Source organism: Onychomys torridus, chromosome 17, assembly GCF_903995425.1.
Source record: "Onychomys torridus chromosome 17, mOncTor1.1, whole genome shotgun sequence".
NCBI lineage: Eukaryota > Metazoa > Chordata > Mammalia > Rodentia > Cricetidae > Onychomys > Onychomys torridus.
Genome location: NC_050459.1, coordinates 21,719,146 through 21,739,192, shown reverse-complemented (window position 1 = coordinate 21,739,192; position 20,047 = coordinate 21,719,146). Strand labels below are relative to the sequence as shown.

Here is a 20,047-nt window from a genome sequence, read left to right as displayed (position 1 = left end):
GGTGCCAGGAAGGAAAACGTAGGTTTGCCTTTCTCCCAAGAGACTCCTGAAGAAACGTTTGGTTTCCTGCCCTCTCAAGATCAAGACATAAAGTTGGGCACACCTTTAATCCCAGCACTCGGGAGGCAGAGGCAGGTGCATCTCTGTGAGTTCGAGGCCAGCCTGCTCTATGGAGGGAGTTCCAGGACAGCCAGGACTACACAGAAAAATGCTGTCTCGAAAAACCAAAAAGAAAAAAAAAATCAAGACATAATGACTCAGGGGTTAAGAGCATTGGCTGCCCTTCCAGAGGACCCAAGTTCAATTCCTAGCATCCACATGGCAGCTCACAACTGTACATTAACTCCAGTTTCAAGGGACCTGACACCTTCACGTAATGCATGCAAGGAAAACCAGTGTACATAAAAATAAAACAAATAAAAAAAAATCCATTCCCAAATGCTCAATCACAATTGGAGAAATGAACATGTTCCTTCACCTATAATCCCAGCACTTAGTAAAGCTGGAGGGCTACATAACAAGTCTCTCTCTCTCTCTTTCTCTCTCTCTATGTATGTATGTATGTATGTATGTATGTATGTATGTATCTATCTATCTATCTATCTATCTATCTATCTATCTATCTATCTCCATAGCTCTGGCTTCTCTGGAACTTGCTCTGTAGACCAGGCTAGCCTCAAACTCAGAGAGCTGCCTGCTTCTGCCTCATGGGTGCTGAGACTAAAGGTGTGTGCCCCCACTCCTGGTCATAAGGCTATCTTAAAGAAAAAAAGAAATCCTAACAGAAGATGCCATTAGAAGCCAAATGTGCAGGCTGCAGATGGAATGAGGACCCAGGTTCCCACTAGGACCATGCCACATTCTATATAAGTGCAACACCTCGGGAGAGCATTTCTCTGAGCCTCAGGCATGAGCTTAACAATAGCCTTTGGTCATTATCACTGCTATGAGCTGCAGAGTCAGAGGACCCAGAGCTACGACCTTACACCATACCACCCTCACCTTCTGCCCAGGACCCTCTCCTGTCTCCAGATCACTTTTCTGACCCCATGTGGACTTGGCCACTTTTGTCTCCCACCAAGGTCACTCGGTCTCCCTCTTCATCTTGGTGGGTTTGGCAAACTCTTTCCCTTCCACTGTGAAGTGGGTGGAGGGAGGAGCCCTTGTAAGAAATCTGAACACAGTTAAGTGGGCATCTCATCTCTGTTGCCCTGGAACTCTCTAGTCTTGATGACACCTCCTTTGAATATGTCTGAAAGAAGCCCCCAGACTCCTTTGTGGTCACAGGTACAGAGACATCTGTGATCTCCACCACACTGAAGTCACACCTTCTTCATTTATATTTTCCAACACACGGATCCAAGGCTGGGGAACACAATGGTACAAGAGGGGCCAAGAGTCCTACTGCATGAATTAGGAATGCCTTGGAGAGGGAGACGAGAGGTTGCAGAGGTGGGTATGGGTGGAAAAGAGAGGAAGAATCAGTCCCCAGGAGAGAAGAGAGCCCGGGACAAGAGCCCAAAGTGACGGCACAGGCTGGCTTGATGCAAGCCCTCATGTGGCAGGTTACGTGACTTAGTCCCTGAGTCAGGTGTCCTATCCAGGCCTTATCTCCCCTTCCCCAAGGCCTCTGTCACAGCTGAGCCCTCATCCTTCTGCATTCTCACTTTCTTAAAGCCTGTGGCCCCTAGTTCCTGCTCAGTAGCTCTGTCCCACAAACCGCCCCCAACCAGCCCCAGGGGTCATCAGCAAGAGAGGAAGGCCTCCAGGAGAGAGTAAGGACACTGCCCCAAGATGCAGCTTTACACTAGGAGGGGTGGGGGGGGAGGAGAGTCAGAAACGACTCCGTCCCTCCAGGCTTTGTTTGTTGATTTGTTTTTCTGGAAGAAGGAAAAGGGGGCTCAGTCACATTAAGTCTCCCTCAGCCATTTCATGCTGGGCCCCCAGCTGGGAAGAGGAGGAGGCTGGCTCGAGAGCTCACTTGGCCCTCTCAGCTAATTGCTCATTAAAGAGCATTAATGAGCTGCCTTTCACCCCACCTCTGCCTAGAACAGCGAATCGTCCCTACTTTGACTGGGCAGTCCCTACAGAAAAGCCAGTTGCTCCCACCAGGTTCTATATCCTACCAAGCCCTATACCGGACTCGGCTCTGCAGGTTCTAGTCTCACTTGGCAACCCAAGTCCCTCACCCTTCCCAGAGGGACCCTCCCACCCTTGGCTACCATGCCCCCCCACCACCCCACCTTGCCCACACACTTCTGGGTACTTACAACTTCTCCAGCAGGTAGAGTCCCAAGAAGGATCCATTTCGGAGCGCGGTAATCTTGTTGTTGCTCAAGAGCCTGAAGAGACAGGAAGAACATGGAGATGTGCTGTGAGAAGCTAGACGCTGCAAAATGCAGATTGAGTGGGACCCGGGTTCCCAAGATGGAACCGGGTTCCCAAGATGGAACCGGGTTCCCAAGATGCTGCACCGCGCAAATGCCACTCACTATCTGCAGTTAGGCAGCAGGGACCCCACCTCCCACTCTAGGGGGTGGTGTAGGGAGAAGCTGGTGAACAGTCCAGCCCTAGAGAGAGCTTCGAGTCATGGATTTCAAGCAATGACGCCGTGAAGGCCCCATAGACTGGATCCGATTTGAGATGGGGCTCAGCAGATGCTAATATGTGACGGCCTACTTCACATCTTAGTGCCAACTCCACTGAGCCTCTGCCATGCCCACCGCAGGGTTTCTGTCCTTGCCGAAGCCCTCTTTCCCTCAATCCAAAATCCAGAGCAAAGTGATGAGGAAGACTGGCCTCGTCTGGGTCAGGTATGGAAGGGGAGCCCTGAAGCCCTACATGGAGGCACACTCCTTTAATCCCAATGCTTAGGAAGTAAAGGCAAAAAGAGCTTATTGAGGCTAGCCTGGGCTACCTGGGACTCAGCCTCAAAAACAAATAAATAAAACACAGAAGGGAAGGAAGGGGAGGAGGAGGAAGCCCTGGTGGAAGAGAGTTTTCCAACACTCTCCTTGGAGCCAAGGACTCTACAGAAAGGTGACCATTCTGGGCCACCAAGGTCTCCAGTCCAGTGGGGCTGAACTGTCACTGTGTCCTTGCCTTCCCATTCTCTAGAGAGATTGACAAGCCCTGGATCCGACAGAAAGAAGGCTAGGCCTGCCCTTTGCAACTCGGACATTCTGTTTGTTTACCGTTTCTGTTCTGGGGGAGAGAGTCCCAGTCTCACCTTTGCCCACCCACTTGGTCTTTTTCTCCCAGACTTCTTATTGGGAGGAGGGAGTTCCAGACCAGCCAAAGGGTTCAACCCTCCAGTTAATTGCTTATTAGAAAGTTTTAATGAGGCCTCTTAACCCAAACTCCTGGCAGCGCTGGCCTGAAGCAAAGGGTTTCCCCTTCTTTGCTCTGCTCTTATGAGTGGAAAACTCACTGGAAGGCCCAAAGTACAAACCTCAAGCCATCTCTGGAGTAGACAGCCTCTGTGCGCTATGGTATACAGAGGGGAGGGGCTAGGAACCAAAGGGAGAAGAGCTGTCAGAGATCCGCCACCCCCAACACCTCATGGGAGTGAGTGAGTGAGTGAGTGAGTGACTGACTGACCCCATGAAGCAGGGAAGGAGCCCCAGGCTCCTGGGGGCCTTTGGAATTCTAGGTAAATGCTCCACTGCTAGGCTGCATCCCAGGACGTACACTGGCGAGGATGGAGGTGAGTGGGAGGGGGTGTCTCTGGATCAGTAAATGGGTTAGACACCTCATCTTTCTTCTCCCTCCAGATAGCGCTACCCCAACTTCCAGTACAGTCTAATAGTCCTTCCAAAGGTGACAAGGGGTGGTTTCCAGTAGAAGAATGACTTAGGGGAAATTACTGGGTGTCCACAATGCTACACACACACACACACACACCCACACACACACACACACACACACACACACACACATGTGGTGATGTATTGTGTCCCCCAGTACACTGTGTCCCCCAATAAGATTTATCTGAGGATCAGAGGAAAAAGCCAACCACTATAAGTAAATGTGGAAGTCAGGCAATGGTAGCACATGCCGTTAATGCTATCACTTGGGTGGCAGGGATCTGTCTAGATCTCTGAGTTCAAAGCCACGCTGGGAACAGAGCCAAGTGTGGTGACACACGCCTTTAATCCCAGCACTAACCATAGAAGTCTGGAGGTCTGTACAGAGCTGGGCAGGAAGAGGAAGTGATGTAGCTGGGCTGAGAGAGCAAATGAGTGAGCAGAACAGAAAGGCATAGAGTTGTGGTGTCAGTGAGGTAAGATCAGCTTGTGGCTTTTCCTACTTCCCTGATCTCTCAGGTCTCAACCCCAATATCTGGCTCTGGGTTTTTATTTAATAAGACCGTTTTACAATTCATCTACACACACACACACACACACACACACACACACACACACACACTTCATCTTAATATTCCAAAAAGCACATCATTGATACCATCTGTGTGCTGCATACTTATAACTAGCATCCAGGAAGTTGAAACAAAAGGCTCAAGAACTGGGGTTGGAGATTTAGCTCAGTGGTAGAGCACTTGCCTAGCAAGCACAAGGCCCTGGGTTTGGTCCTCAGCCTCTGGGGAAAAAAAAAATCCTTCACTAGCTGGTGTGGTGGCGTGAGCCTTCAATCCCAGCACTCAGATGCGGAAGCAGGCAGACCTCTGTGAGTTTGAGGCCTCGGGCCATTGAAGGGATACATAATGGAGCACGATAGATAGATAGATAGATAGATAGATAGATAGATAGATAGATACACAGACAGACAGGCAGATAGATAGATAGAAGAAGATCTTGGGCTGGAGAGATGGCTCAGCAGTTAAGAGCACTTTCTGCTTTTGCATAACTCCAGTTCCAAGGGGACCCAATGCCTTCTTTTGGACTCTGGGCAGCAGGCACCCACGTGGTATATATATATATATATACAAAACACAACCATTAAGTATATTTTTTATCTTTAAAAAGGCACAGTTTTGTTTTTTTTTTTTAAAAGGGAAATCTTTAGGCCAGGTATGATGGTGTACACCTTTAATCCCAGCACTTGGGAGGCAGAGGCAGGTGAATCTTTATGAATTCCAAGTCATCCAGGACTAAGACTATCTCAAAATAAGTAAGTAAATAAATAAATCTTTTAAGAAAAGTTTTTTGTTTTTTTTTTTTCTCATTCCTATACTAGGGGACAGTAAGATGGTTCAGTGACTAGAAGCACTTGCTGCCAAGAGGAATGACCTGACTTTGGTCCCCAGGATCAACACAGTGGAGGAGAGGACGGATCCTGCAAGTTGACCTCTGACCTCCACATGCACACGCACACCCACACCCACACAAATAAATGTAGGGGGAAGTCCTGAACTAACAAACGTTCTTATTCCCTCTTTTCCTGTTTTTCCTCCCTTTTCCTCTCTCTCCCTCTCTTCCCCCCTCTCCTTGCATTCTCCTTAAAAAAAAAAAAAAAATAGTGAGTGTGTGCACAGGGAATGCATCACAGTGCTTGTGCCAGAGGTCAGCTTGCAGAAGTTGGTTTTCTGCTTCTGTCACGTGGGTTCTGGGACCAAGCATGGTAGGAAGTGCCCTTACCCTTTGGGCTATCTTGCCAGCCCTGCTTTCCTCCCTTTTTCTATTTATTCCTCTTAATTATGTGTATGTGTATCTGTGGTGTGGGTGTGTGCAGGTCAGAGGAGTTGGGTCTCCTGGAGTTGCAGTTACAGGTAAGCCACCTGATGTGGGTGCCAGGAACGGAACTCTGGAAGGGCAGTGCATGCTCTTAACCACTGGGAATCCCTCCAGTCTCTGCTCTTTCTTCTCTCTTGAGACAGGCTCTTGCTCCATTGTCTAAACTGTCCTGGAATGCACGATCTTTGTGACTCTACCTACCTATCACGTGCCAGGATTACAAGCATGAGACATCTCGCCAGGCAGAAATGCTTGCTAGGGCCGGGCGGTTGTGGCGCACACCTTTAATCCCAGCACTCGGGAGGCAGAGCCAGGCAGATCTCTGTGAGTTTGAGGAAAGGCTCCAAAGCCACACAGAGAAACCCTGTCTCAAAAACAAATGAAAAAGAAAATGCTTTCTAATAAACAATTCTTTTATATACTCCCAAATATATATTCATATCCCCAAATTTCCGGAATGAGAACCCGAGTTCCCAGGTAAAGAATCCGATTCAGAGGAACACATAAGTGGTCATGGGGTCCCCATATTTCCATGCCCTTCAGTCATCAGTCCTAACCCTCTCATATATCCCAAACTTTTAACTTATAGCTGGCCCACAGAAATACAATGGGAACCACGTGTGTAATTTAAAAATTACTATCAGTCACATTTTTAAAGCGTGAAATTTATTTTAATAGAATCCTATTTAACCCAACATACCCAGAGTCTTTTCATTTCAATGCGTAATCTATTTACATTTTTAATTAGGTATTTTATTTCTTTCAAAGCCTGGCAATCTGGAGTGTATTGTACTCCAACAGCATATCTCATTTCAGGCCAGCCACGCTCTAAATGTGTGTGACTAACATTGTAGGGTTCGGGAGCATTGCAAAAGGTAGGGACCAGCCTTCGAGGCAGTCCAGGATGAAACTCAGGACCATACCAACACATCTCTTAGCCTGGCCAGCTCCTGAACACATCCCACCTTATTCTACAGAGACCTCCTGCAGTTGGACCCCTTCTCTATATGCCTCTGTGCTGGGGACAGCTGCAATCCACAATTTGGGCTTGACCAGCACAAATGCCATCCCCTAATGTCTTAAAACTCACACTTTTTTTTTTTTTCTTCTAGATGCAGAAACTGTGATCCCTGATCTCCACACACACAAAGGCGGGCATCAGGCAAACAGCTCTTTATCCTTTTCCAATGGGCCCCCTCCACGTGGCAGTGCCCACTTTTGACAGACTCCAGCTGCATGGTTTGAGCCCCCAAATACCCAGAATTGGATTTTTTTTTCTTGAAATCCCCTGAGCAGGCCAAGGAATTTTACTTTAAACCTGTATCATCCAGAGAATGTTTGTGGGTTGTTGTTGTATGGATCTAGGAATTTATTTTTACTGGTGCAGGGGATGGAACCTAGGGTCTTGTGCATACTATACTCTCAAGTCTGGAGACGCTATGGGCTGGTGAAAATCTGGATGTTGCAGAGCTGATAGTGGGGTGGCTGAACATAAACACACACACACACACACACACACACACACACACACACACACACACACACACCAGAGAGAGAGAGAGAGAGAGAGAGAGAGAGAGAGAGAGAGAGAGAGAGAACCTCCATCCAATGGGAAGGAAAAAATGTTCCCACCATTGTTGACTGTGTCGTGGGAAGAAAACTGGGAAGCAGCCCCGGTGGAGGAGGGAGCTATGTCCCCCACAGCTCCATCCAGCTGTTCTAGACACAGTGCCAGCGTGGGCTTTCTTTAAACTGCCCAGTCAGATCGCCCCTCCTCAGGCTATACTTCTCTCACACTACTGCCTTGCAGGGAGCCAGCCTGGCAAACCCCTTCCAACCGCACTAACCCTACAGGCCCCCCAGAGACCTGGCTAAGCATCTTTAACTTCTGGCCCCACCCACCCCTTCTGCCCTCAGCTCATACTTTCAATGGGAAGGAAGACCAGTCCCCCGGGGTTGGTCCCCTCTTCTCTATTCCAGAGTTTGAAATCTGGCCAAATACGGGGTACACCAAGGCCATTCCAGATTCCTCTTCTGGGTTGGGGGTCCTATTTTTAGGGAGGAGAGTGAACACAGGAACTGCCAATGAGGAGGCCAGTGGAGCGGGTGGCTGGCGTCTTGGAGAGTCCTTGCGGCCTCTGGGTAGCCACAGGAACTCACCAGATACCACTCCCACATCAAAAGTGACCCTAAAGGACTCATGTAGGCCCTGCTCTATGGGGGCATGGAACCAACATGTGCCGGCACCAAACGGTTCTCACGTGCCCAAGAAAGTCAATGTATGTGTCAGCCTCCCTCTTCAGATCCAACAGACTGGATAGTGAGGACCCACACTCCCTAGGGTCCAGCGTGCCAGTGGTTTAGACCTTCACCAGCTTTGTAGAGTGTGGGAAAGCCCTGGCACCAGTGCCCGCTGCTGGTATGTGGTAACAGGGAGCTGAGTGGTGTGTGTGTGTGGCTGTCTGCTTGCTGATAAGCTCTGCTACACCATTCAGGCCAAGCCTGAGCTCCTGGATTGCCCTATAGGATGGAGCTCAGGGCCACTGGGTATTTCCACTGCCTAATAAAGTGCCTGAAACCTAAAATATAATCAGTGCCTCTAAGGACAGAAACACTATGCTGGGTGTGTAACTCAGTGATAAAGCACTTGCCCAGTACGTGAAAGGCCCTGCATGTGATTCTCCAGCATAAACAAATAAACAAATAAATGGATTAGAAGTTAACAAATGCTTAATACGCATGACTACCAAACATCATACTTTATCAATGAGTAACAAGTACTGTGTTTAATGAAGGATTACAGGCAAGGGGCTGGGGAGATGGCTCAGCAGTTGGGAGCACTGACTGCTCTTCCAGAGGACCCAGGGTTCAATTCCCAGCACCCACATGGCAGCTCACAACTGCCTGTAACTCCAGTTCCAGGGGGACCTGACACCCTCACACAAATGCACATAAGATAAAGTTAAATAAGTTATTTTTTAGAAAACGAAGGGTATGGGCCAATGACTGTCCCGCGGCTTCCTTTCTCTAGGACAAGTCAGGTGCCGTGCCCACTCCTGAACTGCTTCCCCACTGCTTTGCTTGGCTGGAAGCCTGTCCAGGCAGCCCTGGATGACTTCAGGCAATAGAAAAGCCAGGTGGATCTTCCTCTTCCAGTCCCAGCACTGTCCAGACACTGCCCTAGACACAGAGCAAGCCAAAGACAGCCATGGGTCAAGGCCAAGACCAAAGAGACGCTGTCTCATCCTGACCCTGCTTATTGGATTTCCTCTCACTTTTCTTGCAGGTCTTGTCTCCTTCCTCTAAATATCTCTACAAGGGCACACAATTTGGTAAAGAGTGGGCAGAACCAAGGCATTTGGGCTTAGATGGAAAAGGACTGGTTTTGAGCTTTAGAACTGAATCTGCAGACAGGAACCACAGGCAAAGCGCCACAGGTGTTTGTGGAAGCTGATGAGGGAGACTGGGCGGGGATTTTGTGGTCCCAGAACTCTGGACCAAAAAACATCCTGGGCTGCACAGTGAAACCCTGTCTCAGAGATCAATGAAAAGGTCATAGCAAATTAATCCATTGGGATTTATGTATTTATTGACTCTTTGAGTGTCAAACCCAAGACCTTTTCTACTCCCAGCTCTGTTTACATTTTGAAGGATCCACGAGCTTGGATCTCACTGATAGGATTTTAAATAGTGTCAATAGTCGGTAGTCCTTAAGGTAGATTGAAAGTTCCTCCCTCCCTCCGATCTCCACCTCCCCATCCCCCTCTTTCCCCTATAGAATGCTTCTCTGAAAGTCTGAGTGTAGATTGCTACAGCAGACACCATTTCTAGTGTTAAATTTGGAGCCCAGCCCTGCCCAGCCCTGTACAGCTGGATCTTCTCAGTCTCCAAGGCTATAAAGTCCCTGGGACAAAAAGCATTGTCTCTCAGCTCCTTCAGGGGACTGGATGTGAGTAGACAGTGGCCGAGTACCCAGGAAGGGAATGCCCATTGGAAAGGAGTTCAATGCAGAGCCAGCTGTCCCAAGTCAGGGACGGTTCCCTCTTCCTCCCATTCCTATCCTGCTATGCTACCCAACCCTGTCTATAGGACTGAACATCCATCCATCTTTTCCCCAGCTCCATGGAGCCACTGCTTCCGGGTCCGTAAGTGCAGCAGACGGCTGGGAGATGGTTCAGGAACAGCGATGGAAGACCTGGAGAATCGATTTAGAGACCAAAGGTCTTACAAGTTCCGGGACCAGCGTGTCTTCACATGCTCTGTGGGCTAGTTTACACTTGTACTGGTTAGACCATTACCAGGGGGTTCGAGCCCCTTTCCCTGAATGATGAAGGACAGAGTAGATGGATCTGCCTTGCCGCCAGGACACCTAACTCCAGTGCCTGCCCACTCTGCCCGCCTGTCCTTCCAGCTGCCTGATAGGCAGCTTTCCATCCCAGAGCAGGGGTGGGCTGAAGATGCCTGCTAGGTGGCCAGTTCTGACTCTCTTAGCTGGGGCTTCTTATCTGGCTTTTGAGGTTTTTTTTTTGTTTTTTTTTTTCATTGTTTTTTTTTTTTTTTTTTTTTTCGAGACAGGGTTTCTCTGTGTATTTTTGGTGCCTGTCCTGGATTTCGCTCTGTAGACCAGGCTGGCCTCGAATTCCCTCTGCTTCCAGAGTGCTAGGATTAAAGACCACCACCACCCAGAGTGTTTTTGTTTTTTTTTTTTAAGGCACATACCTTTAATTTCAGCACTCTGGAGGCAGAGGGAGTTAGAGACCAACCTGGTGTACACACCAGGCCTTGGAAGCCACCTGGGGTGGGAGGTACAGGCATGTCTAAACTGTAGGATGTGAGTGCTGGAAACCAAACTCAGGTCCTTTGCAAGAGCAAGTGCCAGCTCTCCAGCTCTCTGCTTTGTGGGCTTTGTTTTTTTGAGATAAGGTCTCACTCTGAAGCCAAGGCTGGTCTTGAACTGGCAATCCTCCTACCTCAGCCTCCTGGGTGCTGGGATTACAAGTGTGGCACACCACATCCAGCTACTACAGTAGCTTTTGGCAGTGATAAAACATTCCCACTAGGCGTGGTGGCACACCCTTTTAATCTCAAGACTGGAGAGGCAGAGGCAGAGGCAGGCAGATCTCTGTGAGTTCAAGGCCAAGCTGGTCTACATAGCCAGTTTAGGCCAGCCAGGGCTATGCCAGACATACATAGTAAGACCCTGTCTTGAAAAACAAAACAAAAAACAAACAAACAAAAGTTCTTCTTTAAATTTCCTTCTGTCAGGGCTGGAGAGATGGCTCAGAGGTTAAGAGCACTGACTGCTCCTCCAGAGGTCCTGAGTTCAATTCCCAGCAACCACTTGGTGGCTCACAACCATCTGTAATGAGACCTAGTTCCCTCTTCTGGCCTGCAGTCATACATAATAAATAAATAAGTAAGTAAATAAATAAATAAATTTCCTTCTGTCTACTAACTTTTTTCTATCTCAGCAACCCAACTCAAGTGAAGAGAGGGAGAGCTATGTTTTGGAGTCCCTTCAACCATTCCATCCCTAATGCTCCATGCTTCTGGGTCAACGCCACCCAGGGTCTGTTACTTCCAGAGAGTGGGGAAGCCTCCCAGAGGCCTGGGAAGCTTCACAGTTCCCAGTCTCTGTCCTGATTGCTCTTGAAGTCACCTGCAGACCTGACTGGGAGCCAGAAGACCGCGGAGGAGGGAGGAGCTAGGGAGGCTCAGAGTTCTGCACAGGGGACCCCACCCCTTACCAGCCTTTCCCACCCTGGGGCTGGCTGGCGTTTTCTCCAGTCTAAAGCACACACGGCTGGACCTCCCCACACAATTCCCAGCAAGGCAAGAGCCCTGATAGCTGTGGGGGCTGCGGGGGTGGGGGTGGGGGAGAGGGGCGCCCATTCCTCCCCTTTCCTTTCCAGCTGGGAGATGTCTGGCTCCTCTACTCTGGCTACGACTCCCTCCTCAGAGTCACCCCATAGCTTGCCCTCACCTGGGCCCATCCATCTTGCATACCACCCCGTTGTGCCCCATCCTGCCTCCCCTGCCTCCCAGGGGGAACATGAAGGAGAGGGCTGGAGGACCTCAGGGTCAGCTCACTCCGGCCTCTCTCCCCCCACTTTGCCCTCCCCCTCCCTCCGAGGTCCAGTCCTGGAAGCAAAGGAATGTTCTGGAGTCTGGGAAGGATGGGGGCCCCTCGGAGGAGGGAGGAAGGGGAGGAGGTAACTCGGTCCTGTCAGTGTCTGAGCCCTAAATAGAACACAGCAGCCGAGCTGGGGGAATGAAAATAAACAGCCTCTCTCAGCGGCCCTGCCTGATGGTCCCTCAGCTCGGGGGGGCCATTTCCCTTCTCTTTTTTCCCCCTCTACTCCCTGGCCCGCCTCTCCCTCGGGGGTGATGGGAGGAGAGTCACTGCTTCTGGGCAAACTGTATGACCCTGGGGAGCTCCCCTACCCTCTCTGGGCTTCGGCGAGGAAGCTGGCGGGGGCTGAATGGAGAGGAAAGAGCTGGACCAGAAGAGGGTCTTATCCCGATGACGACACACGTGTGGGGTACGTTTACAAACAGTCTCCCGTTTTGAAAATAGGACCCCAAATGTAAGGGTCAGCCGACAGTAGGTTCATGTTACACTAATTTGCCTGCACGTTGTGGGTAGATTCTCAGAGTCACCATCAAGGACTAGGCTGTCGCACCCTTCACCAATTCCACGAGAGCCCACAAAAAGGGACCTTAGGGTTCAGAGAGTCCCTGCACATGTCTTGATTAATCCAAGCAAATGACCCCGTCTAGTGACTTCCCTAACCATGTCCTGCCCAGTACCATTTGGGGCTCAAGTTATATGTATGTCTTTGGGACCCGGCCTAAGGGGTCTCAATCTCTTAAATACAGTAAATAATGCAATCCAAATCTTGGTGTGTGGGGGGGTTCTGCTCTCCTCACAGGGCTCCCCTGAAACCGGGCCATGCATTGCACCCTAATATCTGGCACCAGGAGTCTGAAAGATAGGCGGTTCTCAAGGCCACAGAGCCAGCCCTGGCAGTCAAAATCTCTGGCACCTGGGCTGGCCATCCACAGCCCCTCCTGAAGGTGGGTGGGAGGAGTCAGAGAAGGCCCTGGGATTCCTCCTGCATCCTGACTTGGGATAAGGAAGGGGGTCTAGGGGCTCATGGGATGAGAATAAGACCTTCCCCCTAGAGGGCTTGGGAGTGTGCTAGACTCAAACCTCCCTCATCTCACCATCTCTGGCCTCTTCCCTCCTTTCTTCCCTTCTTTCTCTCCCCCTCCCCCTCCCCTGCTCACAAAAGCTCTCTGTACACAGCCACTTCCTCTGGCCGCTGTCTCGGAGCCCAGACCTTATGAGAACCATATGGGGGAAAGAGGGTAGAAGGGGGTGGGGAAGCAGGCTGGGCCCGCCCCTCTACCAGCATCTTTCCACTGCCCTCAGGCTGTGTGTTTGGTGGTTGGCACACTTTGCCCCACACTCTCCTAACTAGATTCTGGTGGCTGCATTGCCTGAGTCCCAAGCCAGAGCTGAGAGTCCCAAGGGAGATCTTTGCAGAAGAGCCACCTCCCTGAAGCAGGAGGATCGGCAGGGTCCTTCCATGAGGGGCATCCCCCTACCTCTCCCTACCCAGGACCATCAGACTCCCAGAATGAGCACCCCAGCTAGGGCCGGGCACATCTGTGCAGACAGGCCCTTTTGCCCTTTACAGGAGCGTCTGTGGGAGGCTGAGCAGGTTGCTATTCTGAGGGAATGAGCAGTGACTTATCCCAAGCCTGCCCCCTCCTCACTCAGCCTGAAACAGTTCCAGGTTAAGAGGGCTTTGGTCCTGCTGGAGAAAAAATTAAATGGATTTTAAATGTAGAGTTTGGGTCCACCGGATCCCAAATAGCAAGACCCTCATCTGGTAGAAACATTTAGACTCAGTTAATCCCACACTGATCCACCTAGCGATCCCCCTAATCTCTCCAGCCTTAGCTACAAAGCCTTAAGATGTGGGCCCCGGGCTTGCTGATTCCTAAGACCCTTGTCAGTGCAGACGAAGTGGGAATTTATGGCACTGGCTGGTGTCCTCTGAGGTCCTGCTGGGGAGATTTCCTTCGGCAGATATCTATTATCAGTCAGTCCTTCCTGGAATCCCTTATTCTCAAGCCGCCTCCCCCTCCAACTCTCAGAGCTAAGGACCAGAAAGCAGGCCTCCAGCCACTGCCCAGGTTGGAGAGGTTCCCACTCACAGCAAAATCCTCACCACCATAAGCCACCTACCCTAGGACCTTTCCCCTCAGAGAGAGGGCTCATAAGAGCTCCCACTCGCTCGGGGCATTTGTACCCACAGCTGCCCAGCAGACAGGGCTGTGAGGCCAGGGGGGTGGGGTGAGAAATGGATCAGGAAGGAAGCCAAGAGCTCTGCTTTCCTGGAAAACTGCAAATGAAAGTCTGCCATGGAGGACACAAAGCAAAGGGTGGGGGAGAGGGGACCCGCAGTTTGCAAAAACAGAAGGCAGGAGTTGAGATAACGGGGCGGGCGGGCAGAGGAAGGATTTTTTTCAATGAGGTAAACAGGACTGTTCAAGGGAGGCCCCCCCCCCCCCCCCCCAGCAGACAGGGACCTTATCTGGCACTTGGAGTCCTAGCCCTAAGTGCCTGCCAGGCTTCTCTCTTGAGGGTTCCTGTGACTGGGAGCTGGGGGACCCACTCTGGAGGGGAGAAGAAAGTCCTCAGTGGGACTGCAGCAGATGTCTGCGAGGGAGGACACAGCCACAATGCAAAAACAGCTGGCTCAAGTCTGGCTGCTCAACCTGGTTGACAAGCTTAAAAAAAGAAAGAAAGAAAGAAAGAAAGAAAGAAAGAAAGAAAGAAAGAAAGAAAGAAAGAAAGAAAGAAGGAAAAAATCTGTGTGGGAAAAAAGAACACAGAGGAGTTAGAGAGGGCGAAATGAATGTTGTTTCGTTTGAGACAGGGTCTCCCTATGTAGCACAGAATGGCTTGGAACTCACCGCCCTCTGGGATTACAAGCACGACCCCGCACCTACCATGACTCCCCACTTATAAGGGGGTTTCCACACTCTTGGCCTTTCTTTCTCATCTCAAGATGCATTTTGGGGTGCGACAATGTGATTGGACTGAGGTAATGCTTGCCTACCTTCTGCTGAGAAGACCCTGGGTCTTCTCCCTTCAGAGGCTGCTGGCCCGGGTCGGGGGGGGGGGGGGACCATCAGGATCACAAATGGGGAAAGCTAAGAAGAACATCTGGAGAGAGAGGCAGAGTCCATCCCACTCCAGACTGACGGATGAGTGGGCTTCCCTGGTCTGTCCTTTGCACTGTTCAGTCAGGTGGGGACCAGTGTCTTCAGAAGGTGTTGTGAGCCAGCTAGGTGAATGGCCTGAGAGGGGAGGGGAGCCTTTCCTTAAGTGCCCGGCTTGAGGCTGGGGCAGGAAAGTAAGTGATGCTGCTACTTTGTCATGATATATTCTCACCAAGAGCTGGTCTCGTTCCTTTGAGTGGCGTCGATGGGAATTAGCCATGGCTGGAACGCATTAGTTGCCAAATCATTCTAAGATGTACTGCAAAATCACTTCTATTTTTTATCCCCTCCCTTCCTTCTGCCTTGACCATGTTAGGATTCCCTAATCCCCACCAACAGACATACAAGAGACAGCTCCCACACATGTGAGTGTGCTGAGCCCTGGGAGCATGTGCGGTTACACAAATCACCTCCACCCCCAGCTGAACCATCACTGTGCAGCTGTGTGACCCAAACATCAGCCCAGCTAGTGCTCACGGCAAAGCATTTTGCTCCTCCCTAACTAAGAAGGCTGGGAATGCCCAAGTCTTCTAGGACCCTTAGCATTCCGGGACACCGAGACCTGCTGTGAAAAGTCTTAGCAGCCACTGCCATCTCCCAGAGCTTGCACGGAGGCTGAAGATGGAGAGAAACGCCGCCTCCACTCAAGGCACACAGGCGTGTGCATGCACACACCCCAGCTGGAGAGAATGCAGGCCAGCTGGCTAACAGCACAGGCTGACCAGTTGTGTCCTGTCAGGAAGCCGGCAGCCTCTGAACCCACCAGAGGACTTACTGTATTGTTCTGGGGACAATCGAATAGATGAAGCCAGCCTCAGCTCTGGGCTAGGGGTGGTTGGAGAAAGGATTGCCTCCGCTCCGGGGTCAGGATGACAGGGAAGGGGAGGCGGTTTTTAGGCTGGATCCTGAACAGGAAGGCAAGGAGCCACCGCTAGGGCGCGACCCTCAACTCCACGTCGTGCGTGGAGCTTGGAGCACATGGCCAGCACAGGAAGCCGCTGGGGTGCGGGAGGCTCTCCTCGTGCGGTTGCCGGAACTTGAGACTCGGGCTAAGGAGCCCAGGCGCTAGTGACCAGTAAAGCAAAGGCTGAATCGAGCCCCAGATGAAAGGAGAACACTGGAAGGAGCCGGGAGGCACGTGTCTCCTCCCTTCAACTGGGTTGTTCTACCAAATCTTTGAGCAATTAAGTCAAGGCCTGTATTATTTCCAGGGGGAGTAAAGGAATAGACCCGTTGCCCAACTCAAGTTTACTTCCCAAATGTGGACAGTGGGAGAGAGCCCAAGAGGGAACTGGGACGCGGAGGGGGGAGCAAGAGGGTTCATTCAGACCAGAAGCTCCAGCATTCCAAGGACAGGCTTAGCGGAGCTCACTCTCCTCCTGCCCAATGAAGCCGGGCTGGGAGCAGAGCTCCGCAGGCCCGGGGCGGGGCACCGCAGACTCAGTGATCCCAGTTAAGAGTCCAGGCTCGCCAGCTGAGTCCAGGAGGATTCCCCGCCCTTGTGCAGGTTCCGAAGCCTCAGTTAGAACCACAGCCATCTAGGAGGCCCCTGGCCCGGATCAGCCTTTCCACTCCCACCCAGCTCAGGGCCCCTTAAGGCTGCAATGCTAGCCCACCTGGGACAAGGAACAGGGATGTCCTTCCAGCGCCCACTCGCACTTCACCTGTGCAGGTGAGAGGACTCCGCGGTGCCACTGTCTCTGGGGCACACCCTGGTTCCCGAAACTCCTATCCTTCCCCTAACTCAAGTTTCCCGGCTGATGCCTGGACTCAAACTTTACTCAGTCTCTCAAGTGGCAAGGTCGCCCCCCTGCTTTTAGGTGTCCCCCCCCTCGTTGTCCTGATCGGGCATGGGGTACTCACAGGGTGATGGTGCCGTTTGGCAGAAGGCCGGGGTCCGGAGGTTCGGGGAGGTCCCCGCCGCCGCACACCACCCTCCTTCGAGCCGGGTTGTGGGCGCCGCCACTTAGTCCCTTGGGCCGCTCCCCAGAGCACTTGCAGCCGCGGATGGGGACCGGGCAGCCAGGCGCACCCCGAGTTCCGGGAGCCAGGAGCAGAAGACACAGCAGCAGCAGCGGCGGCGGCAGCAACAGCAGGCGCACGGGCGGCACCGGCATCCTGCGTCCCCCGGCGCCCATCAACCCATCGCCCCGCGGGGACCTACAGCTCAGGAGCCAGACGGCGCGCCGGCCGGAGGGACCCGGGCGTGCTGGAGGCGTGCTCAGCGGGAGCCCCGGGCGCCCGAGGGCGGGGCGGGGGGCCCTGGGCGGAGGCAAGCCTCGGGGTCCCCGCTGCGGCGCCCCGGGGGCATGGCTTACGAGCACCGGGGCCCGGCGGGACGCGGGCGCCACTGACAGCGCAGCGCGGGTGGCCCCCGGCGGAGCGGCCCGAGTCTCAGCGCAGCGCTCGGAGCCGACCGGAGCCTGGCCCTTGCGCGTCGCCGGCTCGCTGTGCGCGCGGCTGAGACCTAGCGGATCGCGCCTGGCTCCTGCCGCTGCTGTCGCCGCAGCTCCGTGCCATGGATGGGGGCAGCTCGGCGCCGCGCCGCTCCAGCCGCCAGCCCCCGCCCGCCTCCCTCACCGCCTCGTCACTCTGCGAGGCCCTAGCGCCGCCCGATGCGCAGCTTAGGCGGATGCCCTCCTTCAAGTGCAAGCCTGGAAGCCAGCTTGGACAGCCACCCACTCCCATTCTCCCTGCACCAAGACTCTTTTTCCATCCCGACTCTTTCTGCTGGCCAGGACCCTTTCTCGCCACAACCCAGCTCAGACCTCCAAGGCAACCATTACTTTTTTGACAAAACCCTCTCATCCACCTACACCCTTGTTTGCTGAAGTTCGGGCTTGGTCTCGGTTGTCTGGTGCTTCATATTAGGGGGTTGAGCTTTGCTCAGAATTAAGGTTGTTCTTGGCCCCTGACACGATGGGCCGATCTAAAGCTGACTCTCACAGTACTGTTCCCACCCCCAAATTTCGATCGAGGCCACAGCAGGAGGACACAAGTCCGAGACAAGGAGGCCATAGACCTTACCCTGTGAGCAGTGACCTTGCCCAGCAGGAGGTGCATGTCATTAGGCCAAGGAGAGGTCAAAGGCTAAGGCAGACGCTGCCAGAGTTAGCCCCCTGTTAGCGGAGGTTGGTGTGGTGTGGTGTGGTGTGGTGTGGTGTGGTGTGGTGTGGTGTGGTGTGTGTGTCTGTGTGTGTGTGTGTTTGGGGGGTGGGAGGCAGTAAATGAAAGGGGAAAAATAAGAGAAGGCGCAGGGATCTGTAATAGGGTGTGGGCGCAGAGCCCTATACCAGGAGTCAGGGCATCCTAGTCTAGGTTTGGAGGCCCAGCGATGCCGTTTATTAGCTGTTTGACTTTGGACACAACACATAACACCGAGTGTAATCTATTGGGTCCTGCCCGTCTCATTGTGTATGAGTATAGACTGCGGCTTGAGAAGGAGGAAGCGGGTAGGATCTGGCTCTGACAACTGGGCAGGGAAATGAAAGTACCCCTGGACACTGCCTCAAAAAGCAACAGGAACAACCAACAGCTGGTGACAGATGTGCTGCAGTGCTGGAAAAGAAGGCTGGGGTCAGAGGACCCGGGTGCCACCTTCTCAGTTTCCCCACAAAAGATGACCTTTTGGTCTTTTTCACCTCACTGCTAGGTAGCAGCTTCAGGGCTGGGCCAGAACTGCTCCCCACCCTTCTGTACCAGCAGAGCGACCCCACTTTGGACCTGCTGGGGTGTTCAGTGCCTTTTCTGCCACGGTGGTCTGTGAGGCAAGTCTCCCATCTCCTTTGCAGGGAAGCAGCTTCTCTCCCCGGCTTGAGGGCAGCAGACACTAGCTTGCTTTCTTAGCTTTCCCTCGCTAGATTCCCTGGTCAGTCCCTGTGGCAGGCTCTGTTTCCTTCAACTTCCAAAGATAAATAAATAGTGATTGCAAATGGAGGAAATGAGAAATGGAATGGACACTCCCAGCAGGGGCCTCAGGCCGGCCTAATGGAGACCGCATTCCTCAGGAAAGGGGCCAGAGATGGGCAGAGACCAGGCATGTATACCACACTGCTTATCTTCTAAACCGTGTGGGTCAGAGAGACACAGAGACTGTGGGGCCACTGACCCTGTCACAGCTTCTCTGTGGCTTCTCTTTGCTAAAAGACAAAGTCTCAGGAGGAAGTCTCTTGTCCCATGAGCTCTGAGGCTCACAAATTACAGATGACATTGGAGGCTATAGAGAGGAGGTACACTGTGGTAGGCATGAGATGCCTGGTGGGGACATTTCCACAGCACTCCCACTCTGATAGGCATCACTTTGACTTCTGTACAACGCATAGAGTGTGGGGTGCACCCCCATTTGTATATATGGAGGGAGAAACTCAAGTTTCGAAGAGCAGGATGGTACTTCCCTTTGAAATCCTAAGTGTCCCCTGAGCCATTCGATGCTTTTCCCCATAAGTTGCATTCTCGTGTGTGTGTGTGTGTGTGTGTGTGTGTGTGTGTGTGTGTGTGTGTGAAGACTGCTACGTGGTACTCACCTACAGTCCCACTACTTGGGAGGCTGAGGCATGATACTCACCTGAACCCAGGAGTTAATGGTCAACATTCCGTGATTGTCTTAAAAGGAAAACAACCCAACCCACCCAGGGGCTCGTGCAGCCCAGGTTGGCCTGTAACTCACTGCACAGCCAAGGATGATTTTGAACTCCTGGTCTTGCTAGCCATACCTCCCAGGTGCTGGGATTACAGGAAGATGTGTCTTTGCCCAGTTGTGCAGTTCTAGGGATAGACAGTACTCAGGGCTCCATGCATGCGAGGCAAGCAAGCACTGTATCAACTGAGTCGCATCCCTACCTGTCGTGCCCCCCCCCCCCAATGTCTTGTTTTGAGGTTTCGTTTTTTGAAAGAGAAAAGAAACTCACATTTCATTCCCATTCTCAGGCAATCTAGTAAGGAGCCCGACCAATTAAATAAATGTTATTGGCAGGAGGATTAAGAATTGGCCTTGACTGACCTTGGCTACGTATCAAGTCTGAGACCAGCCTGGGATATCTAAACTCCTATCTCAAGGA

At 52.2% G+C, this 20,047-nt stretch overlaps 1 protein-coding gene across 1 annotated transcript in view; it reads right to left on the bottom strand.

Moving 5' to 3' along the window:
• Adgra2 (adhesion G protein-coupled receptor A2) overlaps positions 1–17,573 on the bottom strand; it is a 43,433-nt gene extending 25,860 nt beyond the window's left edge. Inside the window, exons 1-2 of the mRNA XM_036209409.1 lie at positions 16,854–17,573; positions 2,271–2,342 (exon numbers count right to left, since the gene is read on the bottom strand). Of these exons, the coding sequence (XP_036065302.1) occupies positions 2,271–2,342; positions 16,854–17,128 (347 nt within the window). The 5' untranslated portion in view covers positions 17,129–17,573. The remainder of the gene's footprint in view (positions 1–2,270; positions 2,343–16,853) is intronic.
• Positions 17,574–20,047: the final 2,474 nt, after the last annotated feature.